The following is a 21203-nucleotide window of genomic DNA, read 5'->3' as shown; positions in this document are numbered from 1 at the left end:
AAATTTAAATATAAAAAGAAATGTATATATTGCTCCCCAAGTAGATTTTGAGGATGTAACAGTAATTGTTTATACTGGAAAAACACTAAGTCATGCAATACTGCACCAGTCCAAAGACAAAAAAAGAAAACAATATAGGCTAATGCATAAAAAGGCTAACTTGGTGAAACACTTTTTGCTCGATGTTACTGAAGATTTATGTCTGTGTTTCTCTGTCAGGTCTGAATCTGCTGGGTTTCATGGTGATCGTATTCTCCTACTCCAGTATGTTTTTCTCTGTCCAGAAAACGGCAAAGTCAGCCCGGCAGACAGTATATGATCGGGAAGTCGCTATCGCAAAACGCTTTTTCTTCATTGTGTTCACTGATGCCATGTGCTGGATCCCCATCTTCCTCTTGAAGATATTATCACTGCTAAGAGTACATATCGCAGGTAAGCAAACACAAGCTAATATGTCTGAGAGAACACACTGGCAGGTTTTTATGAGTGTGTCTTAACTCATAATTGCTGTGACCGCAGTTTGGCTGCACATTAGCTAATGATCTTAATGAGGCAACTCATAAATATTAAATGGTGAAATAAGAACTAAATGGCTGCTTGGCCTGATTTCCAGTCAATAACACTATAATCACCCTGCTTTGTTCTTGTGCATGTTCGATGCATACGGCAGGATTTACAGAGCTTTAAAATTAGATTTGATCTCTGCTCCAGTAGATATTGATTTTACTTTTTATTTATTTATTTGTGAACTTTAATAAAACATTGCACGATTGCATCTACACATCCACAACTGAAAATTATACACATGCACCCACAAAAAAATAGGATTTTTTTTTGTTGCAAAAACTGTACAGCAGCTTATCATTGGGGCAATACTCTTAAAAGGACAGGTTTACATATACCATATGGTATACAACAGATGTACAGATATATAATTTCAGATTATTTAAAGGGTGAAACGATCTTGTCTACTGGCATTTTCTTCATTAAATCAATTAAAAGTTGCAAAATTTTAAAGAATATTAACTTTTTTTTTTACGAGTATGGTATCTTTTCTAGGGGAATTACAGGTCTTAGGGTGTGTTCACACTTGGCTGGTTTGGTTCAATTAAAACAAACTCTGGTGCAATTGCACTGTTAGTGCGGTTCATTTGCCATCCGGACCCTGGTGCGCGCTAAACAAGCGGACCGAAACGCCTGAAAAGGTGTGTCTTGGTCCACTTCCAAACAAACTCTGGTGTGGTTTGACCATAATATGAACGCAACACAGACCAAAGACATCTAAACAAACCAAAAACATGATGTCATGAGATGAGAGCCTAAAAAGGACAAACTCTTCATTAGTTCTCAGCTGGTAAAAATAAATACCATCATATGTATGCACATACACTGAGCGCATGCCCGGTAAGTTCTGCCACAAAATATACTCATAAAAGCTTTTTTTTTTTTCTTTAAGTTTGGTGTTAAAAATGACAGTGTGTTCGCTAAGTAAACCAGGACTTAGGCTCAATCCCAATTCACCCCTTGCCCCTACCCCTTGGCCCTACCCCTCCGTTTTGCGCGTTCCCGTGAAGGGGTAGGGCTGTCTCGATTCTCTTTTGGTTGGAGGGGTAGGGGTAAGGGGAAGGGCCAGATAGCCCTTGAAACGAAGATTTTTCAGGACCACACTTCAAACGAAGGGGTATGAGAAATGTACCTGCATACACCGGCTACAGAGGCAACATGACAGCCAATAATCATTTTCTTTATGTCACATTCAATCTTGTGTTTACGGTCATGTTCTTCAAAGAAACGGTTGCAAAAAAATCGTTAAAGTTCGTTAACAATATGACGCGTGTAAAAAGCAAAAGTTTGAAGCGAAGTGGACGCGCGAATGAGGCGAATTTGCGTCCACCGCGCCGCGCTAAACGCCTCATTCGAGCCGCAAGACCTCCAGACGCGCGTAAACGCGTCTTAACATTGAAATCACTCGCGCCAGACGCTCTATTCGCGTTTGGTGTGAACGCAGCAATAGGCGTTGAAGATATCATAATCTCCGTTGTTTTCTGCAAACTTCAGAAGAAAAATGCAAAAAAATAGCTGTAACTCACGCAAGACTACAGCTGTCGATGGCATCTTGGAAGTTTGTGATAAACATTGGCGCATCTCCTGTGACGTAGGCACTAGCGACGATCGATGTATAATGACATGTAACGATGTAGTAGTGGTGTCCCATTTCTTAGGGGAATATTTTCACCCCTACGCCTTGACACTCTGTTTCAAGGGGCAAGGGTAAGGGGTAGGCGAAGGGGTATAAAATAGAATTGGGATTGAGCCTAAATGTCTGGACCAAAAGAACCAAGTGAGCTGTTGACTTTATCAAGACACAATAAGCCATTTGAATTTTTTTCCTTTATGCTGAATCCTTTAAGCCTAAATCCAGATTTACCTGTATACTCCTTGTAAAAATCTGTAGACAAATGTCATTTTCGAAACATGCAAGTGATGCAAGTAACCGGTCTGAGCAAAGAGGCACATTTTGGTTAGTCGATGGCTGAGGAGCTGAAACCCCGGGCAGAAAGAGGATTAGACATTCAACCACCATGAGCACACATGGACACTTATCAGCTAGAATGGCTTTGCAGTTCTTCCCTTGGACAACACGGTTTAATCTGAACTTTCTTTCTCTTTCTCCCTGTCTCCTCCAGGCACCATCATTCTGTGGGTGGTGATTTTTATCCTTCCAATAAACAGCGCCCTGAACCCCATCCTGTACACTATCACAACCAGCGCTTTTCAGCAGAGACTTAAACAGTGTCTGAAATTTCGCTGCCAGCAGACTAACTGACACAAACACACACTATGCATATGCACATGCTCTGAGATTAATATTCCATGAGGAATAAAATGTTAATAGATGACCGAATAATGATCACACACACACGATGTTCTCATCCTCAGCACAAGCTAATGAGGCTTACAAGAGCCTGCAGGGGTGAAGAAATGAGAGCACACATGACCACATTAACCAGCAGACCGTCGTAAACAATATATACTTATGCAATTAATATGTAATACCAAGCCTTATTGAAAAACAAAGAAATTACACACAAACCTATTAAACTTCAACTGTCATATAGACCTGGAGCAGTGCATGCGTACGCAGGGAAAGCCAAACTCTGCTGCTGTCAGAGGTTCAGGACGGACCCGGCGGGCTGAGGATTGGAACCCTTCCGACTGATTTAATTGCATTTTTGTTTGCTTGTTTGGATGTGAATGGAAAACAAAGAAGCAAATATGGCATTTGCATACTGTCAGGATAGAAAATGTCCAGAGAGACCAAAAATAACCAATCATAGCACTTAATCCAAAATTCAGATCATTATGGTGTTCACGCTGGTATCAAATTATACTTTTGTTCCAAATTGCTCTTTTATTGTGTGAGTGTATTATTTATGAAACGCACCGCTTTCATTTGTCTTCTGTAATTTGTCAGTTGTCTACAATATGTAAAATGAATATAAAACTCAAATTATTGCAATGAATAAATGATAATTATTTCATTATATTTCATTACACAACACCTGTTTGGCAGCACTAACTCCTTGCACTGACATATTTTATATCTTACCACAAAATCAACTTTTAGAGGATGTCTTTTAAGAAAGACTTAGGATAGACTTCATTAGCAGAGAGCAGCTTTACTAAATAAAGAAGTTCATTGATCTCCCTGGACCCCACAGTCTTACTAAAAAAAAAAACCATCCCAGGACAGTCATCTGTTTACTGAGCTGGACCCTTCACAGCTGAAGGTTAGGGGTTAAGACTTTGTTTAGTCTCATAAAGTCTGACAACATAGTCTTACCAAAATGTTAATGTATTCTGTTAAAAAACGGTTCACACACTGACAGAACACATTCTTAGTAAAAAATGTAATTGTGTTTTCTTTTGCATGCACTAGACCAGGGTTCTTCACTTCTGTTCTTGCTGGTCCACTGTCCTGAAGAGTTGAGCTCCAATTCTAAACAAACACACCTGAACAAGCTAATCAACATCTTGAAAATTACAGGCAGGTGTAAGCTCGAGCTATAGGCATGAAAACACCCTTTGACCAGTCCATCGCAGGTCTAACATACACATTCACACTCACACTCTTTTCAATTCACCTGTCCTGCATGTCTTTAAATTGTGGGAGAAATCTTACTTGCTGCAAAGTGGCTTTAAACAAAAATCTGAATCCCTTTCAAAGATGTTATGCCACTAACCAGCAAATTATGGCAAATTAAGTGCTCGTTGTACCTGCAAGCACACTTTTTAGATAGATCAATAACCCAGAGTTGTGAGCTATATACATCAGACCGTGGGCATGCCATGATCCGAGGCTGAGGCTGACGCTAGGCTTTGTTTTGATTTACCACCTATAATTTTCAACAGGTCCTCAAATCAGCCAATGAAGCTAATTTTAATCATGTTTATAATGACCTCGGATCGATTCAAATGCAACCATTATGTTTATAATGCTGTATCAGTAACAGCTAATGCTTCATTTAGCAGTTACAAAAAATTTACCCAGTATGGTCAGCTGTCATTGATTCAGGTATAGTCTGATTTAACAAACTACAATACAAGAAATATTTTCAAACAGGCCTGAAATGTGGCCTCCATTACTTTTTCTGCCACCTGAGCCAACCAAGCTATCAGAAAATCTATTTATCTAATCCAGTGGTTCCCAAACCTGTCCTGAAGGACCCCCAACACTGCACGTTTTCTTTGTCTCCCTAATCAAACACACCTGATTCAACTCATCAGCTCATTAACCCATGTGATAATGAGCTGATGAGTTGAATCAGGTGTGTTTGATTAGGGAGACAAAGAAAACGTGCAGTGTTGGGGGTCCTTCAGGACAGGTTTGGGAACCACTGATCTAATTGATACAACAGATGAGGCACAATCAATACTGAAAAGAGAAAAGGACAGGGTGTGAGAGAGAGAAAACGAGCGAGAGAGTGAGAGTGTGAACAGCGCATTGAATTAAAACCAACCTCATTTGTGACCACGTGAATAAAACTTGCAGAATGCATATGTGAAACCTGCCACACCAACTGCTACAGGCAATTTTTCAAAGGGAGTCAAATTAATCTATTTTTTTTTTCTCAGTGTTACATTTTAACCTGTAGCTGGAGATAACACAGAGGAAGCACAAAGGAAATTAAAGGTAGGGTAGGTAGGATTTTTCTAAAAAAAAAAAAAACATTCCAAATTTGTTTAAACTGTCTTTATATACCAATACATAATTAAAATATAAGTACTCTGAAAAAGAGAGTATAAAAATCGAGTGTCTGTAGACCTCTCACGACTGTTGTAAACACAGCTAATTATTTCCATTCACTCCACCCCCTCCCTTCTGGGCTCCTTCCAAAGCCACGCCCCCAAAACACATGAACGTGTGACGCCAAATGCTCAGGCTCAGGAAGACGCATTTATTTACCTGAGAGGAGCGGAGAGGAAGGAGCGCAGTGCATGCAGTGACATCATGTCAGAATCACATGTAATAAAATACCTAACTTTATCACTATATAAATATAAACAAATAAGATGGCTTTTAGTACTCACAATCAAGCTAGCATATCGATACTGGTAAAGTTTAAAATATATTTTGTTTGATTCGGTAACGAGCTATATTTAGGCTATAGGTAACGAGCTATATTTATAAGGCAAAGCTAAAAACAGGTTGCATTGATGCACGTTTTTCCATTACCATCAGTTAAACTGTGATGAAGGTGAATTTCGTGTAAGAGTCATAACATATACGGTGTTTTGCATGTAAGAGTTTACATGATGAAAACATTGTTGACTCTGATGAGGACTAATGTTACACTCCGGTGACAAGTACCGCATCGTCGGTCCAAGGACAGGTCCGGGGTCGAGGGCGAAGCAGAGGAGGTCGTTCAAGAGTGCGGGCAACCAGGGTCCGAGGAAGTAGTTTTTGCCTTGTTTGCCTTCGCTGACTGCATATGCAGGTGCTTTGAATTTTGAATGCTCTTTTTCTCTGCCATAATTTTACTCTTCGTAGGTTCCGCGCCTCTCTTGCACCCCCCTCAAATCAAACGGGTGCGCGCGCATATGGGCAGATCTAGCAATAGTGGTGGTAGCCTTGGTTGCGAGAGTGAGTGACAGTCGCCCAAACCAATCAATTGTTTCGTCCCGGATGGAAATAATGAGCTGTGTTTATTGAAGATTAAAAGGTCTACAGTCACTCGATTTTTAAACTCTCTTTTTCAGAGCACTTACATTTTAATTATGTATTGGTATATAAACACAATTTAAACAAATTTGAACAAAAAGTTTTTTATAAAAATCCTACCTACCCTACCTTTAATTACACTCCAAAAGACCACTAGCCTGTGACAGGCTTCGAGCCAAGCTGCTCAAAAGAACAGGAAACCGCTTCAGTGGATCAACAGGACATTATATTTTTCTTAATTCAGCACATACTTTGATATCCAAAGCAGGGTTCGTACGGGTGCTTGAAATCCTTGAAAGTTCTTGAATTTTGATTAAAATGCTTTAAAATGCTTGAATTTGTAACTGTATTTCTTTCACAAGAAATATCTTTCTGACGAAATAGTTCATTATTAAATGGAGAAAAAAATGTAGCCCTTCAGAATCAGATACAGATTGATTTGCGTTACGCTGGCCAGGCGGAGTTTTCATTTTGATTTCCGCGGTTGTTTGGATGCACCGTTTTTATTGGCCACGCAGCGGCAACAGTTGAACTATTTTAAACTTTGACCGCTGAGCTCCGCTCCGCTTTGGTCCGAGTCGCGCGGCGCAAGCCATTGAAATATATCGGTTTCATTTCATAGCGCAGCGCGGTCCGCGTCCTATCTGAAAGGGCCATTAGTGACTGAAAGTACTTGGTGTGATAATGTAATGTAAGTATTGCATGTCCGTTATGTTCATTTGTGGAATATGCAGTGAACATTGCCAAAATTACAGAACTGTAACGTGCAAATTAACCTGCAAACGTTAGCCCAGTGCATAACAACAGTCGTTAATTGCTGAACTGAAATCAGTCAGTGTCATAAGTAGTATACTGTTACTGTAAGGTTTAGGATGGTCCTATGCAATATTTACACTGCTCTATTCCAGTAAATGTATAACGTTATGTCTTGGCCCAAGACATCTTGGCAATGAAATACATTTATCAGGCAGGTGCCTGTGCACTCAGATATTGTTCAGACCTTGTCTATATCAAGAATGTGTCCCAAAACGGGAAGGCCTGTCAAATATTTCTAAGTCTTCATATTTGAAATTAATTCAGTTTTACAGCCTATAAATCACATTATCTGGTAAGCAATATTTGGACATTAATATAATGAAAAGTATATTATTCATACTTAGTGATACATTTTGAAGAATAAAACTTGTGATTGGCTTAAATATTAGGGCTGCACAATATATCGAAATATTGCAAATGTATTATCGCAACGGCTTGCAATAACTGGGGTCATGAACAAAAGACAAAGAAAATCACTCACTGCTTTTGGCTGAATAACTTTTGTAGCTTTAATAAGAATCAGTATATTTAATTCATGCAGTGAAAACTAAGCAGTGTTTATTTTTACATTTGATTAATCAGTTTCTGTTGTTAAATAAACCTAATGTAGGAATAGGATAACCTGAACCCCTAAACCCCAGTGATGTTAAAATAACACTTCTTATGCTACAGTAAAACACTGATGTTCAATGTCTTGAAGTTGTAGGGATATTTTCTTATCACAAAAAGAATGTGAAACACGTATGTGTAGGTTATATCATTTTAAAGATATTTTAAAGATAATTTAAGTTAATTTGACACACTTTAAGCATTATCGTATCGCATATTGAATATCGCATTATTTAATGAGTTATCGCATATCTCATTTTTCTTCAATATCGTGCAGCCCTCTGCTATTATGAAACATTTGGCTGTTTATCTCTTTTGATGTGATAAAAACACTAAATAATAATTTTAAGTATGTATTGGTATGTAATTTACGGTAGTGTAAGGTGCTGGAAAAAGCTTTAAAATGGACCTGGAAAGTGCTTGAAAAGTGCTTGAATTTGACCTTGGAAAAAGTGTACGAACCCTGCCAAAGTCATTTTGAAATGGGAAACCCTCACCTGGGGATTGCTGGGTTCATTGTAAGTGCCTTGCTCAAGTAGACATTGGTCCTCATGTATTTTTCTTCGGAGGTATATTTACCTTGTTACATGGATGTTTAGATATTTTTACTGGAAACCAAGATCTTTTTTTTTTTTAGTCAGAGAAAAATGAAGAACAATGGGCATAAAACAAATCCTTCCCTGTTATGATCTACAAACTGATGATGGGTTGAAGAGAGATTTCTTTAAAGTAGACTTTGGTAATACCAAATCAACTGGAAGTTGGGACAAGCACGCTCGCTGGTAAATTGATAAAATGACTGCATTTTGAAATAATAGAGGTATTTTGTGTAGTCTGCTTTAGTTAATGTTTATCATTAGATATTTGATCTAAATCAATTTGTGTTTATTTTGTCACTGTCCTCATATTGGATTTGAAATTGAACAATAATTAGGAGTTTAAAATGCAGATTTTAATCTTTAGTATAAGGGAAATTTTTGTTCATCAAAATCAAAGAATCTGCAACCAAATACTAAATATGATTATTTTATTTAGGTTTATAGGAACTTGTGCAAAAGAAATATGGACCTCTAAAAATGTTGCTGTAATTACTACATGGTTCAGTTGATAGATCTAAAAAAAGAAGAAAAAATATATACATACAAATTTAAGATTAGAGTTTGCACTTGAGATCCATCTTCATTATTTAATTTCTGGTTCAAGTACTGGACAGAAATCATGAATCATCATATAGACATGTGGGGGGTGTGTACTCTTAATTTAGTCATTTATTAACTAGCACAGTTTGATCTTTCTTTAGTACTCCCATTTCTATCCTGCAGCAACAGGCTGACTTGACTCGACTCGGTCTCCTCTGGGGCATATGCTCTGTTTCTTGTGGTGGAATATGTAACTAAGTACATTTACTCATGTACTGTATTAGTGCGAATTTCAGCTACTGCTTCACTTCAGTATTTCCATTTAATGCAACTTTATACTTTTACTCCAATACATCTCAGAGGCAAATATTGTACTTTTTACTAATTTGATTCTCAATACCATCCGGAAAATGTAGGTGGGGGAGTGAATGAACAGCACTCTCTTCCACCCCTCCACTGAGGTGCCCTTGAGCAAGGCACCTAATCCCTAATCGCCCCCAATCGGGCACCATAGCAGTGGATGCTCACTGCTCCAGGTGTGTGTGTGTGTTCACCATACACTGCTCCAGGTATGTGTGTGTGTGTTCACTACTCACTGCTCCTAGTGTGTGCAACTTATTTTCCAGTAACTGATGCATTACTTGTGGTGTAGAGTTGTAATGTTTTTGCTGTTGTCATTGCATGCATGGATAAGAATTTGACTGAAGTTCTTGCATGTGTGTTTGGAGAGATTTTTGATCAGCCATTATCCAGTGAAGTTTATCAAGTTCTCATGGCCAGGTGTCCAGCTCTCTTTTTCTTCCTAAATAAATAATCAAGGTTTGAAATTAACTTTTTCACTCACCGGCCAATTTGGCTACACATTTTTTAAGTTACCGCCCATTCAGAACTTCTACTAGCCAAAAACAATTTCACAGCTTATCTATCTATCCATCCATATATATATATATATATATATATATATATATACACATACATACACAATATAGCTATTTTGAACATTTTAAGCTTTTTTGGAGGGTTGGCATGCTTTCTTCCATCTTTTTTCCATCTTTTTTCATGGTTGAATGAGTTTATATGAAGAGTGTCCTTCAAGGAAAAACTCTTTCCCTGAATATATTATATAATACAATGTTTGGTTAAATGCAAATGGTTGCAATGTTTATTTTGTAGGCTCCTATTGCCCAAACTTCTTTCTTGGGTTAAATTGAGCATTTGGTTGCATTCATTGATATTCTTATGTTGTGCATGTTTTTGTGAATGTTTTGTCTTAAGATAAAATCAGGATACGAAGTTTGTTTATGAAGCAAGAGAAAAATATGAATGCATAGCCTACAGCAGTGTCGTGCACAGACCTCCGATGGGGCAGGGGTGAATTCGCATTGGTGGTCATCTTTTTGGTCTCTTTATTTCCCTTAATCATCCTATTCTTTTTCTAGGATGTTTAGATATGCATGCTGTTCTTGACAGTTCAAATTGTGAGTCAGTTCGCACCGTCCCTCATCAAACCCACCATGGTACAAGCTTCCGGCGACCCATATGGACGACCCGCTGTGAACACGGCAAATGGTCGACAAGTAGAAAACGCCACAAATGCCTTCTGATTAGCTAAACAAATCTTTTTATTTTATTGTTTACAGAAACTAAAGCTGTTACAGAGATTGGGGTGATATCTGAGGACAATTATTTAACTATCTGGGAATAGAACTTTCGGGATAAAAACTTTGGGCATTTTAAAACAACTTTCAGCACCTGTAATGATAGGCTATAAGGTTTCACTTCACTTTCTGCATTTGACAGATGTCTGTACTCTGACATTTGAAACAAACTGAATTTCCTTTAACTAACCCAACTCATTGTTGAACATATTTTCAGACCTATTCAAAAACAATTCACTCTCATGCAACATTAAAAGGTGCTCGGGTACGGTCTCCTTTTAGTCTGCCAATACAGCATAATTGGCCAATTTTAGACACTTTAATTAATGAGGCAAAAATAAGGAGCACTTTATCTCCACAGAGCAATGACAGCTCACAAGGAGTTTTCAGTGCGACAGGGCAGACTGTCAGCACACAGACTGTGACTCAGAATTAGTCATTACTCTGTATCAATCAAACTCATTTGGAATAAATACTGTAGAAAAGCAGCTTGTAGAAATGGGAGTTCTCCATCACCAGCTCTATAATACATTTACTGACATGTTTGTTTGCAAAAAAAATCTGTGCCCTTAAGTGTCCTACAGTGCTAGCAGGACACCAATGCGATTTAAATGGATAGCTGCTCACCGCAAGACACCTGTTAGTTGAATTAAATTCTGTTTTCAGGCTTAACACCTTCTGTCTGTATAAAAGCCAAAACAGAAACACCAATTTTATTTTATTTTTTCTGGAAAAGTTCCTTTATTCTCATTGCACGAAAGACTAAGTTGGCACGATACACAAGAGAGTATGATTGAAAATGACAATCAAATCAACAAAAATGACACCTGTGTTTAACACTGAATTATCATTCAAAAAAGAGGAAGACTTGAAACAACTTAAACATTATGGGTAAATGGACCAGAGTTCTGTACATTAAAATCAAAGCACATATAACCACACTGTGGCACTTGAATCATTTCACTTCAAGGCAGTACACTTAAAACAACATGTATAATGCAGTTATACTTTTAAATAAATAAAATACTGATATTACATAATGCCCTGGTGAAACAGCACAGATTTAACGACAATTATGAGGCAAAACACGAACACACATACGCAAATTTCTCTTTAGTTGCTTATAGGCACTTAGGCAGTTAGGACTTATAATAATAGCAGATAAGAACAGTGATAAGAAAGAGAATTATCTAATTGTATAAAACATTATTTTTACCTTTAGGGGAGATAAAAATGTAAAAACGTAAAGCTGTATTAAGAAAGTCTCTTGAATATCATTCCCATGGATTCCATGCAGACGTTAAGTTATTAAAACTTCACAAATGAAGTTTGCCACATGCAAATGGCTGACGCAAATAAATTAAAAAGGGGGGTGGTAGAAAAGGAAGAAAGGGATTGAGGTCACAAAAGTAACTGCATTTGCAATTTGGCCTGCATACATCAGATTATCTTTGATTATCAGTTATGTACTGTGTCCGTGGAGAAGATGTCTCACTTTGCTTAACAGCACCACTCATAAACACACAGAAATGTTTGGAGACAAAAGAATTTGGGTTGATTGGGACACTTTTTCCTAGTCATTTCAATGGCAAAAAGTGTCCTACAGAATGCAAAGTACACAGGGAGCTTATAACAGCACATCACGTGTCATATGATGTTATAAATGTTTGATGACTGGCTGCTTCTCTTTGCCAACCGGTCATTATCATTGCAACGTGACAAAATTCCTGTGCAAGTCAAAAAGCAACATGTGTTTACATTTACCCTGAGAATCAATGAGGGGTCTGACAGACCACACTGGATTATTAGACAAAGATTTTATAAACAATTACACAAACAAAACACATACAAGATTAGACGCAGTATCAACAGTATGATTGTGAGCTTGAGCTTTTTCACATTAATCATCCATGGCTTTTAAAACCACAATGGGTTTAATTTTTTTGCATAGTCCAACTACTTTTCTACTCAGTACTGTGTTCTTTGTCATTCATTCCCAGTTTAAAACATTCTCTACTGTTCTTACTTTCCACCTTCCGACTTGCGCAGCCATCTTTGTTTTACACCTGCACTCTCATAATTCTTATTCTTTCTCCTACAAAATAGTCTCAGATTTAACCCAAGTGGGTTTAGAGTTTGGTTTCAGGTCCTCGTGCTGTTAGAACTGGGAAAGAACTGCGTATTCTGGCAAGCTCCATCGCACACAGATGGCCGAACACTTTATTATACCAATCAGGAGAGCGCCCCCTGTGGAACAGAAATACAAAAGATTAAAATTCATGGTGACCTTCAATGAATATTATTGTAAACATTAGCCTGCTATTTTTGATCAGTGTATTGAGGAGCATCAAAAAACACATGCAGTCATGTGCCCGAGAGATTGTTCGTAAAACTGGTGTGTCTTACCGTAGATCAGCTCTGCAGTAGTGTGTGAGCCGGGACCGCCCCATTCCACACGGCTCAATAAAGATGCGTGATGTCAGAAGCACAGCCCGTAACCCTGCCTCCACCTGGACGTTATCATGGTCCACAGAGGAGGACACAAGAACGCACAGCCCCTTTGGAAGATCACTACACCAACGTCTGCAACACAAAATACTACCATTACAAGGATTACCAGGAGGCATCTGCAAACTTGATGACTAAAAAACATTTCAATTAATATTTTATTAATAATTAATAAAATATTTGCATAAAAAATATTACATTCCGTTAAATATGTAAACTATTATTAATATATTAAAAATCTAATTCTAATCAAAACTGAAATGCTATAAACACAAAATAAAAAAATACATTTCTCATATAATATTTTAATTAAATAAATAAAAATATGCATTTTATCCCCTCAATAATGATTTTTAATTGAAGGACATACTGTTCTTGAAACTTCTGAAATCACAAAATGAACTGGGTATTCATTTAATTCAATATTCTATTCAGAAATTTCTAAAGAATCAGTTTGGAACCAACAATCCTTAAGGATTCTAATGGATCCAAAAAAATCTGCATAGAAATCCAGATTACTTACTTATTCTAGGCAGATTCTTATTTGATCCCATTAGTGTTTGGATGTGACACAATAAAGAATCAAACTGATCACACTAAAATAGTTTTTTGTAACTCTGTACCTGAGCACTATGAAATTTCTCCGTGGATGTGGAGCCATGCTGTCTGTGATGTAATGGAAAACCTCAGTGTTGTTTTCCAAAGTCTCAATGACTCGACTGTGTAGAAGGTCTTCATCCCACAGGTGGCGCTCTCGCAGAACACGCTGCAGCACCACAGCAGGAGGGGCCTCTATTTCCACCGAAACGCGCCATAGACGCATTGGCTGCCCGTCTCCTACCTGCAAACAACCAGCAGACCGCCACAGTGAGCCCATTGAATCTAAGAGAAACCATTTTAGCAGGCGATTTGATGGCAGATGGTCTAAACTCAGTTGTGCCAACTGTTCTCATGGTGCTTGGGCATCTGATATTTGCAGATTAATCTAAGAGGAGACAGAGTGAACTGCCACATGCTGTAAATCTCATTGCCCTGAGTGCAAGCAAAGTCATTACACTCGGCGGCCATCTTTGAAACGCCTCTCGGGCAGCTATTTCAGTCATGCAAGTACAGCTCCCATCTCTTTGAATGGGAAAACTTCAAATTCTCCAAAGCTGTTCACCAAGTTTACGATTAAATTTCATATTTGAAATCTGACAACAACTGTCTCATAAATTTTGTCTTAATGCTGAAATCATGGCCCAAAAAAAAGAAAAAAGCTTTTTTCAGGCTGGACCAGTCAGTGCACATGTAAGCGGGCGTCTCAGAACACTGACTGTTTCTATAACAATCAGAGCTTCTAACGGCAGCTGCAGTGACGCAACTGGTGATTGGCTCTTTTACTTAGAAGGCGGGACTTATTCCACCATATTGCGCGTTGCAGTTTCTCCCATTCATAGTAATACGAGTGCACCGTCTTTGTATATCCTCAGTCTTTGGTGTAGGTGGCAAGAGACAAGAAGGGTCCATCTGTCTACTGAGGGCATGTACGCTTCAATATCTTCAATCCATTTTGAGTGCATTGATTGCCTTTTAACAGCCACATACTTTATAAAATAAATTGTAAAACTGAAACATAGGTATTTGTTACGCATGTTTCTTAATAATACAGTTAATTACATAAATAAATATCATTTTTCTTGTCATTCTGACACAATTTGTCATAATTCAGAGGGTATGACTGTGAATCTTTCCAGACACTGGAATTCTCAGAATGCTTTGGCATCGGCAACAAGATAAAACCAGCAGCAATTAAACAGGGTTTCAAGGAGGTTTCAAAATTTGTAACATTATGTAACAATCATGTTAATTCTTAATTTGCTTTCACTCTTCTGCAAAGTCTAATTGTTATCATAATCCGCTCTAAAACTGTAGAACTGAAATATAAATAACATTTACAGAAAAATTAGTATTAAAAACACCTCCCTTATGAATGTGCGATGAATGTGGTTTATTAATAATTCAGACATCTGAGGTAGATTCTGAATGTCCATAAGAACGACAAAAATCATTAAGTGATTTCTGAACCATTACTGTCTTGCAGTGCATGGTTTTAGATAGCCGTCAAAATGAAAAAACTCATTCACATTAAAAGTAATTAAGACCTTATGTCGTTTGTGAGAAAAAGAGAAGCTGTAATGCATATTGGTTGATGGAATTAAACTGAACACCTTCCAAGTCTTTTTAATGGACATTAAATAATTCAAGACAAATTAATGCTATAATAAAGCATTATGTATTTATTTATACAGTATAAAGCTTGTAACCTTCATGCACAGTCAGCGTTGAGGAAAACCTGCCATAGGTAGATTTACAGCTGTGCCATGCTCCTTTCCATTACTTAATCATTTCTAAATTGATTCAACCACACTCCAATAGGTATTTAGTGACCTGGAAATGTGCTTGTATCTATCCTTGCCTCATGTTTTTCCATTCCTCTTTCACAGAGTTGCTGAGAGTGCTCCTTTTTCTTCAAGTGCTGCCACAGTAGTCACTCACCAATAGTTGCAGAGGTGTGTTTATACTAATTTTTTTTTATATTCATAATAATTTTTTTCATCACTTTGTAGAGTTTTAGTTCAAGAGTTTTAGTCTCTCTCAATGCATGTTTACTTTTTGTTAAAATTTGTTTTTTGAATTTTCAATTCAACTCTCAATCTTCCAGTGAAAAGACAGACTTCTCTCGAGTGCCGGACCTCTCAAATCATCTAGTCTGGTTTCTTGCAGTTTCTCTCCCTCAAGCTTGCAGTCAGATCTGTCTCTATCCAAGCAACATCTTGGACTGAACCAAGGCACTACACGTCTTTTTCGATAATACGTTTAACTCAAATGTATGTAACTACTTTCATTTCATCGCGACTTTAAGGGTGCGTGTATCACATTTCAGCTGCATATGTTGTGTGAACCTGTCACAATGTCATGTGGAGCAGTAAAAAACGATATTGGACTTGACAGCAAACTCAAAGAGTATATTAGCTAATGCACAAAAGTGTTTACACAAAAGTCTCAAAGCTATAGCAGCAAAAAATTAAATAATAATAATTTGCTTGTATTCATTTATAAGTAGTAATTACAAGTGTGTGTGTATATATATATATATATATATATATATATATATATATATATATATATATATATATATAAAATGTCATTATATTATGTAATTAAAGCTCTAGAGAGACTCTTCTGAGTATATGTCTGTATCCCTACCTTTTTATAAGCCAGTTCAGTGTTGTCGGGTCCATGGGTATGATGCCAGCCTTTACTCCGCTCAGATGCCTCTCTGAGAAGACACTGAATGTTGTCTTCCAGGTACGCCCGATAATCCACAGGCTCGCCCAGGGCATTCACCCCGAACCCGTGCAGAGGCAATGGCTGGGCATCAGCTGCCACATAAGAATTCCTAGACTGGAGCATCATTTCATGCGGGATCTGCAGAAAGAAACAGAGACAGAAAGCTGATCAGTGCAAAAATGATTCCCAAAATTAATTCCTGCCACTGTTAATGTATACTAAATATGCAAGAAGACTTGAAATGTTTTGACATTAGAAATTAAAATGTGGCTACCTGGAACAGCTTCTTGCATTCCGTGATCATGTGACTGAGGCAGTGTGTGGCAGCCATGTTCTCACTTAAGTCCTTTTGGACTGGCTTGTCTCCGCCTTTCCTGCTCATGAGCCTTTAACCAAACCGAACATAAATAAAAATAACCAAAAAGTTGACAAAAAAACAAACAACAAAAATACTGTTCTGAGAGAGATTGGGGGACATTTTGAATGCTGTTACAAAAACTGGTTGTAATCTTTGATTCCATTCTGTTATGATGTTTACATTCCATCAACTTTTTAGAACATTAAATCGCTTTTCTTGTGGGGACCAGCCATGGAGGCAAAATGTGACACACACCTTGGTGAAGCTCCATCTTTCTTGGAGGCATTCAGGTGCAGTATGGAGGGTGCGAGACAGACAGCCAGATTCTCTGCTGTCATCTGGTTTTCCTGCGCAGATGCAATATCACTGAGGAAATAGAGCAACGTCTGTAGAACCTCTCTGTTCTCATCAGGCAGCAGGATCACGGCTGCCTGCACGGCCTGTAAACGCTGCTCTGCTGGAACGACTACACACACATACACACGTGGGGGAGAGTTGTAAAGCTTACTGAAGCAATGATGTGTTCAAAAAATGTGTGAGACTGACTGCGTGTGTCACTCACACTGATATGCATGTAGAAAAGTGTCTGTAAGCTTGGAGGTGAGCACAGGTTCAGGCAGATCTCTAAAGTACTGTTTAATCAGGTCAGCCACATCATAAGCTGATTGGCCCTGGTAGGTCACATGATCGGGGGAATTCTCATTGAGCTGTCTTAGGGCCTGGATCCGGGATTTAACCCCTGATTTCCGGAATATTCCCACCTGTAGAGAGGAATTAGAGATAAGAAGCTGTGTTTGTGTGGTTGAGCGTGTGTGTGTGTGTGTGTGTGTGTGTGTGTGTGTGTGTGTGTGTGTGTGTGTGTGTGTGTGTTTGCTTGCAAACAAACCTTCTCCAGACACTGGCTGCGTAGGTATCTCATCGCCTGCTGGATGCTCTGAGGCAGGGGCTGACCAGTTCGCTGGACGTTTACTATCGGCGGAACGCCAAACACATGTTTATCTTTGTAATCTGGAACTTTGGAACGCTTCATAAACTTTGGAACCACCCTGACCAAGGACAGAGAGAGAAAATAAAAATACATTTTATTTTATTTAATGACTCATACAATGATAACTGAACAGGGAGATGAGACCCAACATACATGAATTAAATTATGTATTTACTTTTATTTATTTAAATTATTTTTTTTATTATATCATTTAATTGATTATTTGCTTATTAATTATTTAATTAAATATTTACAAATTTACTGATATACTTTTTTGTTGTTATATGTATGCATAAACGAGAAAAGGAGGTTTTAAAAGCACACTAGTACAAGTGTTACAATACGTGGATGTCCACAATAAAACCTGAAATGTCACATCATTGCAAGATAAACTTAAATCATGGCAGCAGGCTGTAGTGAGAGAGCAAGAGCAAATGGAATTGCAATATGTATAAACCCTGTGAAAATTGGATCTGTTCGCTGCCTATGACACTGACACAGATGCAGGCCTTTGACAGTGGGGTGTGTGGGAATGGACGAAAGTGGAAAGATAATGCCTCCTCAGTGACTGGTGCAGAATGAAATTAATCATATTTTAGATTTGCGAGCCAAGACAGGGTCTGATAGACCTATAAGCTTATCATCAGAAGTCCTATCCTGCAGCTGGAGTTTAAAATGGACAAATGCAAAAATTATGAACCAATTTACACTTCATTCCTGCAATCATTGCCAAATAAAAATGACTAAAGAACTAAAGTGTGTGTGTGTGTGTACGTACATAAAGAGAACTGTAATTTAGCAGAGGTAGATATGGAATGTAATTTTCATAAGCAGTAAAAAGCCAGTGGGGGAAGAGATAGAGAGACAGAATGATACTGTCATTAACTGCATCTGTTAGAGCTGTTTACTCAACTGATTGTGCCAATAAAAAACACTTTTGGTAGAAATGAGATTTCCTGCATCAGACATAAGAGAGCATTAATGCCACAGCTGACCTCATGAGTCAGATAATGTGTCCACCAACAACAGCACACATTTTTTAGAATGGGAACATGCCTTGTGCTACAATCTTGGTCGTTATTTAGAACATTTATGACAATGTATGCATGAAGTAGAATGTGTCATCTCACCAGTTCCAGCCGTGTTTGCTGGTGTCCGTGTGTTTCTCTAGGATGGCGGTCAGTCGCAAGAGGCTGAATTTCTGCAGCAGGTTGAGTTGGGCGGCCGACTGCCTGTTGATTTCTAAAGACGCAGAAGTCACGCTCGGACGATGAGAGTTTTGGAAACTGTGCCAACGCAACTTCCTGAGTATAAATAAATGGGTGGAAGAAAGACAAAAGTGATAAAAACAAAAACAATAAAAGGTTGAACAGATGGATATAAAAGCAGCCCTTTCACTCAGTTCACTCTCTTGGATGTATGGGACACATGTAAACTTTATGTGACATATGAATGTGACTTTATGCCTCCGATGAATGATATTCTAAAATGTAAAAATGTACTTGATTACTTATTTTCAGAACATACATTATTTAGTCTTAAGCATATAATTTAGTGAGGTTTATTCATAAAAAAAAAAAAAAAACATTTGCCAATATAGGGTTAATGTATATCCTACACAGTTTTACTTAAAGTAAAAAATAAAAAATAAAAAAATGTTTTTTTTAAAGATATTTAAGATAAAAAGATATTTTTATTGGAAAACATTCAGACAGAAAAATCCTGTGAAAACTGTAGTGAACTGAATGGGTGTACCCCAGAGTTCCACTCTAGGCCCTTTAATCTTCATCAGTGATGTGTTTGCATGAAGTGGAAATATATTTTTAATATGGAAAAAACTAACAAATCCCAAACACAGATGAGCTACAAGAAGGCTTTCAAGGTACACACAGCTGTCACTGTCATCAGACTCCAGTTTAACAAAAGACAAAATGAGTGTCCTGTATCCCTTTCTCTCCATCACATTCTTTCACACAGAAATAGAAACACCTGATCTGGATAAGTGCTAACTACACTCACAAGTGTGGACAGGACAGAATTTCCTCTTTCTATTAAGTCTAACCATCAGATTTACTCACCTGCTGGGTCTCGTGAGTGATGCTCCCACCCCTGAGTCCCTCCTCTCTCTCATTCCTCCTTCTCCCTCTCCTTCATTCACTGAGTTTCCTGCACTATCGTAATCGCTCACTGTCGTCCCAACATCTGACATGGATTGCTCATCATAATTCAGACTGCTGGGTAATGTCGTGTCTGCTGTGGATGCAGTCTCCGCATTGGATTGGTCTTGCGGCGGAATGCCGAGCGAGCGCGACCATTCGTCAATGTTTTGCTGTAGCCCGTGTACGTGCTGTAGAATGTCGTCAAGGTGCTGGAAGGCTTTCTCTTTTCCAGGGTCGAAAATGTCACATGGATTGCCCGGTGTCTCTGAAACATTGTCGTAAATGCTTCCAATTGAGCCCATAGAAATTCTTTTCCTCCCAAAACCTGAAAGAAAATCTTGCGACCCAGTGCGACTAATGCTTTCGTCCAATGAAAGGTCTCCATCTTCTCCTGCCCAGTCACTATGTTCAGGGCTTTGAGAAACGGAGACCAGACAGAGACTTTCGATTGACAGAGACTTGGGGAAGGTGCCAGGCTTGTGGTCAAAAGGGAGGTGGACCACACGATCCTCTTTCCTCTTACTGTTGTTATGATTGGTTAACTTTGGCATCTCCCAAGTTAACTGGTAGTCCTCAAGGTAAAGGCACGCTCTGTGAGGCTTGTGCAAAGTGGCTTTCTGGCTAACATTACTGCGGCATATTGTATGTGATCTCCATGCCTCATCTTTGGTGATTCTGAACTTATTTGTGGTTTGTCCAGGCAAACTTGCATCGGATGTGCAGTGCAGACCTGAGGGTGGCTGATGTCGAGTTACCGTTGAAATGCTCTTTGGGACTTTCTCTCTCTCACTATCCCGCTTCTGTATTGATTCTTTTCTTCGTAAAAATGATCTAGAAGGGCGCTTCGGCTTCTCTCTTACGGACGGCAGGGAAGATGAGGATCCGGTGTCATCGTTCTCATCTTGGCCAGGTGAGAGACAAACTGACGATGCACCTTCACCCACCGTGACGTCACTGAAAGCCACAACCTCTGGAGAAGTTGTTTCCCGGGCACTGTCTAAGCTCAAGCTGCTAGTGCTGAGGTCAGAGGTCAGTGAGGTGACTTCTAGGAGACTGATGTCACTCAGCACACTATCGCTACTACCCGAGGGTCTTAAGGTTGAGGCCCGGTTGCCAGGAGGGACAGGGGTGGGTGAGAGAGTGCGGAGACGGGACCAAGTTTTACTCTCACGCTGAAAAGCCCAGCGGGAGCTAAGGGCACATGCGTCATCCTCCTCTGAGTCCTCACTCTGCTGATGGTAACACAAACATGCACACTTAGATAACGAAAAGCTTTTTTTCCATTTTTGAAGTATTAAAAAGAAAAGTAGCTAACCAAGAGTACCAGAATTCACTCTACTAAAAATAGCATAAACACAAGGACATAGATACATTTTTAAAAGGATTGTTAAAGTTAAGTTTAAAAGATAACA

General features: G+C 38.6%; 2 protein-coding genes across 6 annotated transcripts in view; one reads left to right on the top strand and one right to left on the bottom strand.

Annotated features, from left to right (window-relative positions):
• Positions 1 to 3558, top strand: part of rxfp2l (relaxin family peptide receptor 2, like) — a 43201-nt gene extending 39643 nt beyond the window's left edge. Inside the window, exons 17-18 of one of the 2 annotated variants that reach the window (XM_084114373.1) lie at positions 220 to 432; positions 2688 to 3558. In XM_084114373.1, the coding sequence (XP_083970499.1) occupies positions 220 to 432; positions 2688 to 2827 (353 nt within the window). In that variant the 3' untranslated portion in view covers positions 2828 to 3558. Of the gene's footprint in view, positions 1 to 219; positions 433 to 2687 lie in introns of those variants that run through there. The other variant, XM_084114374.1, reaches the window with a different exon arrangement.
• A 7614-nt stretch (positions 3559 to 11172) lies between these two features.
• Positions 11173 to 21203, bottom strand: part of stard8 (StAR related lipid transfer domain containing 8) — a 61034-nt gene continuing 51003 nt past the window's right edge. For 3 of the 4 annotated variants that reach the window (XM_084114371.1, XM_084114369.1, XM_084114372.1), the window contains 10 exons: positions 19711 to 21023; positions 18763 to 18936; positions 17531 to 17690; positions 17207 to 17405; positions 16900 to 17110; positions 16561 to 16672; positions 16203 to 16424; positions 13577 to 13794; positions 12852 to 13028; positions 11173 to 12692 (listed from right to left, as the gene is read on the bottom strand). In XM_084114371.1, the coding sequence (XP_083970497.1) occupies positions 12575 to 12692; positions 12852 to 13028; positions 13577 to 13794; positions 16203 to 16424; positions 16561 to 16672; positions 16900 to 17110; positions 17207 to 17405; positions 17531 to 17690; positions 18763 to 18936; positions 19711 to 21023 (2904 nt within the window). In that variant the 3' untranslated portion in view covers positions 11173 to 12574. The remainder of the gene's footprint in view (positions 12693 to 12851; positions 13029 to 13576; positions 13795 to 16202; positions 16425 to 16560; positions 16673 to 16899; positions 17111 to 17206; positions 17406 to 17530; positions 17691 to 18762; positions 18937 to 19710; positions 21024 to 21203) is intronic. The other variant, XM_084114370.1, reaches the window with a different exon arrangement.

The sequence above is a fragment of the Abramis brama genome, assembly GCF_963993115.1.
Source record: "Abramis brama genome assembly, chromosome: 5".
NCBI classification, from domain to species: domain Eukaryota; kingdom Metazoa; phylum Chordata; class Actinopteri; order Cypriniformes; family Leuciscidae; genus Abramis; species Abramis brama.
This window is presented reverse-complemented; position numbering and strand designations above follow the sequence as displayed.